We start from the raw sequence: 6,000 nt of genomic DNA, 5'->3' as shown, positions 1-6,000 counted from the left end.
TAACTCCGAGATAGACTAGGGCCCAAGCCATACAACCACTCCCTACCTAGATATACGTCTACTCTGGCTAAGTGCATGACCTGAAAGTCAAGCGGAGCCTCATAGTCCTGCATAGATAATGGGACCCCCAATACTACGGTATTCCATACCGTTTTGTCATACCCGTTGTCAACCCCAACTTCTTGACTAACGAGTAGTTCAAAAAGTTGTGGCTAGCTCCATCATCGATAAAAACTGTGACTCTATGGCCACCTATGGTGCCATACATGCGCACCATGTCATGCGGACCTACAGTAGGCTGCCACATCGCTGGTGTCACCGAACAAGCGTGATGCTTATCACAATGACACACTGTCACCTCTCTGAACTCTGTGGAACTGAGAGGGAGTCTCTGCACTGTATGCAACAGCCTAGAGGATTTACCATCTCTTTTGGGCTTGTTACCACTCGTGCTGGCTTTAAGCTTTGGACACTCAGCCTTCGTGTGCCCTACATCATTGCAATTAAAGCAGCGATTTTCCTTTCGTGCTTTAATATGAAGCGAGAGTTAATTTGGAGAGACTAGCCATGTCTTCTGGGTATAATTTGGAGCCGGAGAGCTCTCACGTAGGCCCTTCATCACCTTTGACTGCCACGGCTTCAAAGGGGAGTGATAAACTTCGTCGGGGGGAGAAATATGCTAATAAAATGAGCAGTGGAGAGAGAATAGTCACCTCCCTTACGGTCGCCTGCGAGACTGTCGTCAACTGTCGATTTGTGTTGCGTTGCGAGCCTCTACAAGCGTCGCTACTCTGGGATGCTCCGATCCGAGAGAAAGGTGCATGCAACTCATAAAAAATTTATTCCCTGCGGGAACCTATGCCTAAACCACCCTGGATTATCCCTCCACTGCCGAATTATCCTTCCACTGGCGGGAGAGAGGTGTTCGTTGGATTAAAAAAAAACAAAAAAAAAATCCTGGCTGGCCACCGGTTGTGTTGGCCTGGCTGGCCGCCGCCTGTGGGCCGGCCGTCGGCAGCACCAGACAGCCGCCCTTATAAGGTTCGCTCAATGCAGGCGATGAACGACGACATCACCCACTGACAGATGGTAAGCGCATTGACGACCTCAGTGCCCCACAGCTCCAGACACACACAGTCGACCCTCAGCTCCCCATAGCTCCAGACACACACAGTCGACCTCAAATTGACAAGCTCCAAAGCAAAAAAAAACACAGAAATTGCTTACCTGCAATGGAGAGCTTGAGTGTGTACACGCAAGGGAGAGAGAGATAGAAAAATAGAGGAAACCTTCCTTCCAGCTATGGCCAACCTCTTCTCCTCCACGACTTCCTGCTGTAGGACCTTTGGGATAAGGTTATCCCCCCAAATTTGATTGAGAGCCAATCATTAAACGGCTGGGTCTGTTTTGCACGCCACTCGCGATCCCGACGCCAAGCTCTGATACCAATGTTAGATCACCGTAGTACCACTACGGGCGCTACCACAGGAGGGGACGACCTCTGGCTCACCACCCAGCCACAGAGGAAGAATGAGGATTGCCCCTCATCCCCCAGGCTATATAGTGTGTGGCCTGCCGTCCACACTAGCCTGGCCGCCCATGACTCCGCATGGGCATCCTCTCCCTTTGAACCCCGGATGGCCACGTCCTCGGCGCTCCGGCCGAGGTGTTGACGCTAAAGCCCCGTCTGGCCATCCGGTTTGCCATCGGTCACAAGCGTTACAGCCTATGTGACACTACCCCTTCTATGTTCTCGTGGGGATATTTGTGTACTCATTGTATATGGTGTACATCATTTATAGTGCTTTGGTGCTTTAGTCCTTTAGTCATGCTTCTTCTCGGGCTTTCCTTTGTGATTGTTGATCTCAAAGGGACACACATGTTAGTGGATTCTTACTATGGATTCTTACTATGGGGTGTTTTAACACTCTTGGAAGAGATATGATTTAATAGACATGTATGTGTTGTACTTTATATTGTACCAACACACATGTTAGTGGATTCTTACTATGGGTGTTTTAACACTCTTGGAAGAGATATGATTTAATGGACATGTATGTGTTGTACTTTATATTGTAGATTTGGTGTAATGTGATGAGATTATGAGGCTTCCGGAAGATGATTCGATTTGTGTTGTAGCATATGTTACTATGATGTGATTTGAGGCTTATTGTGCTTGGATATATCCTTGTATGTGAACATAGTAATTTGGAGCCACCTCACATGCGATTAGATTAGCTAAAATATAAGTAAATGTAATTTAAAGTGTGAGGAGAGGTGTTCAGATGACATGTACAAGTAGGTGTGATTGAGCATATCGAGGAGATTCAAGGAATCAAGAGGTGGATGTGATTGAGCATATCATGGAGATTTAAGGAATCAAGAGGTGGATGCGATTGAGCATATCAAGGAGATTTAAGGAATCAAGAGGTGTAGAGATTCATTGAGGTACTCCCCGTGTGTAAGTGTCTATTGCAATGAAAAATCAACCAATTTATAGATTAAAATGGTTTAATTTATAAAAATCTCATTTTTAATAAAAAATTAAACCAATTTTTATAATTTGTTGTAGAACTCAAAAGCATAGAAAAATGTAGTCTTCAGATCTAATCGTGTTCTTTCTCTCCCTCCCCATTTTTGTCATGTTTTTCCTCTCCTCTATTTTGCTTGAGTGCCTCATGTGCATATTGAGAAAATCCATGTTGGTCATTTGCTAGTTCTCAAAGGGTTGGCTTCACAAAAATAGAAATGGTGGGAACTTGGAGGGCTATTATTTCGGCTCTCTAGATTGGAATTAACCTCCAACTTGCTTCATGCCCTTTCAGTGGGAAGAGCTGTACAATTCCATTTGAGAGTGGAATTTGAGAATTCCATTTCTAGCACTCTTTTTCGATGTAGGCAAATAGACGTACACCTAGGATTGAAGTAGCCTTTGAAGATGATTACATTCTTCTCCCACCACCGTCAACACCCTCACACGTCTTCTTCAGAGCCTCGCAATTTGAAGTGCACTTTTTTATTTCTTTTCATACTTTAACCGCAAGATTAAGGCCGGGCATGTATATAGGGTAGCCTCCTTTGATGGGTAACACAACACTAAGGCCTACACATGGTGCACAACTTTATATATATATATATATAATTTGGGCAACTAGTGAGTGAGATGACTCCTCTTAGGGTCAGCAAGCCCCTTACAAACACTGCGCCCAACACACACTGGCGGGCAACATTACAAGATAGCATCATTCGGAAACTTTATATGTAACTTTATATATATATATTTTCACGGGAAGCTTTATTTTCTCGATTCCAAAATTCAGAACGTGTTTAGCTATTGACGGTTTGCGACAGTTACCAGGTCCAAGCTCAAATTCTCAAAGGTTTTGTGTCGGTGGGGTGTCCGCTACAATGGTGCTGGTGCATGTGAAGCAGAGCGGAGACAGGCAGTTTCTGTACGAGTGCCCGGCATCCCAGAGCGTGGATGCGCTCATCAGAGAGGTGGTCCTTATCCACAACCTTCAGCTCCGGCTTCTGCTCTTAGCGCGCGAGGGCGAGCAGCTCTGCCTCTACGGGCCCTCCCGCCTAGCCCAAGACAACGATCATGACAGCGATGATGATGACCAGGAGGCCGAGTGCAGCAGCAGCAACAGCAACAACATGAAGCCCCATGGGCCTTTCTACCTAAAGGACCCTGCCAGAAAACGCACAGGCGAAGGTTAGTCATCTGTACATCCTTCTTTTCTTGCCGGCCTATCTGTGTAGCCTTGTTAACCTGGCATCATAGTCATCAATTATCAATGCAGTCTTCTTGCTTATGTGGTCTCATGTATTAGTCAATGTTGGGAGGTTTTCATATGAGACTTGGAAATCTTAACTATACCCTGCATTATTGCCAAGGGCATGTTGCTTTACACGGGTGCAGACGTCAAGACAATTTGGGGCAGGTAATGTGGGGCTAGACAAGCCACAGCTGACCCGTTAATCTTCATCTCTCACCCTGTGTTGCTGTAGGCGGACCTTTCTTACCCCCCCCAGCCCCCCCACAAGGGGCCTTAGGCATATAATATTCATCTGCATTTTTGTGTTTTAAGAAAAGATCTAGATGTTTCACCCATAAGCTATAGTGGCATTAGCTATTCTTGTGGCCGTGATCATGCTTCTCATCTCTCCCAAATTTTCCAAAGCTTTTTTTGGGATGGGATTGAAGGTTTCTACGAACTCAAAGTAAACATCTTGCTAGCATGTAGAATTTTGTCCCTCTTTCTTAAAACTCTTGATTTGAAGGGTGCTGAAGGAAAAATCATTCTATTTTCAGCTATAAGGCCCACCTGAGCGTGTAATTGGATTCAATATTTGTACACTATTGTGACACGAGATTTCATTGCCTCTTCCGAGATGGTTTTGGCCCCCTCTCACAGGTGATGCAGTATAGCGATGACAGATGTTAGGGCTTGTACTTGATTGGGCTTCACCCTCATTGGGAGACTTTGATGAGGCAGCATTAAAGGAGGCAAGATCAGTTTACTATGGGCTCGAGAGTCGAAAGATTCTCTCCATCATACGGTTAAATATTGCCAGGGCATTGGTAAGGCCAAAAGGCATCACCAAAAACTCATACAACCCAAAAGCTGTCCTGAATGTGGTCTTATGGACATCTTGGGGTACCACACAAATTTGGTGATAACCACTCTTCAAATCGATGCGGCTAAGACAAGCCAAACTATCAAGTTTATCCAAGATGTCATCTATGCGCGGAATCGAAAACTTATCCATGATATGTGAAAAGTCGGATGAATCTTTCCCCATGAAAGTGGTAACTCCAACTTATAACTTAAAGAAGAATTCTTCTTAATAATCCGAAAAGGACCATAGTAACATGGTCTTAACTTTGGAAAAACTGATTTCATTGCTTTATATCGATGAGGAGCCATGAACAAAAGAACCATAGCACCTTCTTTGAATTCATCATATCGGTGATGTTGGTTAGCTGCTTGTTGATATTGTTCTTGAACTCGAATCATCTGATCTCGAACTTGAAGAACATCTTGCATTTCTTGAACTAACTGATCCGCTAATGCCACCTTGTGTTGAAGAACAAAGTTCGATGGCACAACTGGTGTATGACCATAAGCGGCTTGAAAAGGACTCATTCCAATTGCTCTGTGATGAGAATTGTTATAAGCAAATTCCATCAATGGTAGATAATCTTCCCAAGATGCTAAGCGAGAGTGAATATAATGTCTGAGTATCTCTTCAAGAATTTGATTAACTCTTTCAGTTTGGCTATCTGTTAGTGGATGATACGTTGAACTGAATAATAAATTCGTGCCAAGTGACTTGAAAAGTGAAGTCCAGAAATGTAAGCCTAGCGGGGCGTGCAGTGACACACTCAACCACGTGCCCAAGAGATAAAAATATAAAGAGAGAGGGGAGAGAGAAGGGAATGGGCAACAGGCTCCACCCCCTTTCAGGAATTTATTCAGGAACAATCCACGGGCACGTTGGCCAGGATCAATACAATCAATGAATACAAAACAAACAAAGATGCTGATGTAGGATATCCAAGTTGATGTCGATGTCGACGCACAAGATCTCTGATGCCGAGCACACCATGGGGATGACCCACAAGTATCTCTCACTGGGTTAGTACCAGATCCAATATCCAAATCCAATGGATCCCAAGTTCAATGAATCCAAGTCTAAGTCCAAATCCCAGTCCAAAATCCAAGCTCCGTGTCTAAGCTCTGTGTTCCATGTTCATGTCTAAGCTTCATGCCCAAGCTCTATATCCAAGTTCCATGTCCAAGCTCTAAATCCACTCGCTCATCCCATGAATAAACTCCACAATTCCTATAGCCTTGTCAATGATGAAAACTCTGGAGAAGCTCTTTCTAGCAAGAAAAATGATAAAAAACTTGTTTTAATGGTTTTAGGGCGATAAAAACATCCAAAAAGCAATTTTTAGGGTTTTTGAAATTTTTAGGATTTTTAAAATTTTTG

At 44.1% G+C, this 6,000-nt stretch overlaps 1 protein-coding gene across 3 annotated transcripts in view; it reads left to right on the top strand.

Annotated features, from left to right (window-relative positions):
- Positions 1-3,304: 3,304 nt before the first annotated feature.
- LOC147611302 (uncharacterized) overlaps positions 3,305-6,000 on the top strand; it is a 49,146-nt gene continuing 46,450 nt past the window's right edge. For all 3 annotated transcript variants that reach the window (XR_015263738.1, XM_086784380.1, XM_086784382.1), the window contains exon 1: positions 3,305-3,715. Coding sequence is in view for 2 of the 3 variants with exons in the window: in XM_086784380.1 (XP_086640506.1) it covers positions 3,409-3,715 (307 nt within the window). In the remaining variant the exon portion in view is untranslated. The remainder of the gene's footprint in view (positions 3,716-6,000) is intronic.

Source organism: Cibotium barometz, chromosome 47 (genome assembly GCF_041138505.1).
Source record: "Cibotium barometz isolate CiBa-2024 chromosome 47, ASM4113850v1, whole genome shotgun sequence".
Classification (NCBI taxonomy): domain Eukaryota; kingdom Viridiplantae; phylum Streptophyta; class Polypodiopsida; order Cyatheales; family Cibotiaceae; genus Cibotium; species Cibotium barometz.
The sequence above is the reverse complement of the archived record's forward strand: the minus strand, read 5'-3'. Positions and strand labels throughout refer to the sequence as shown.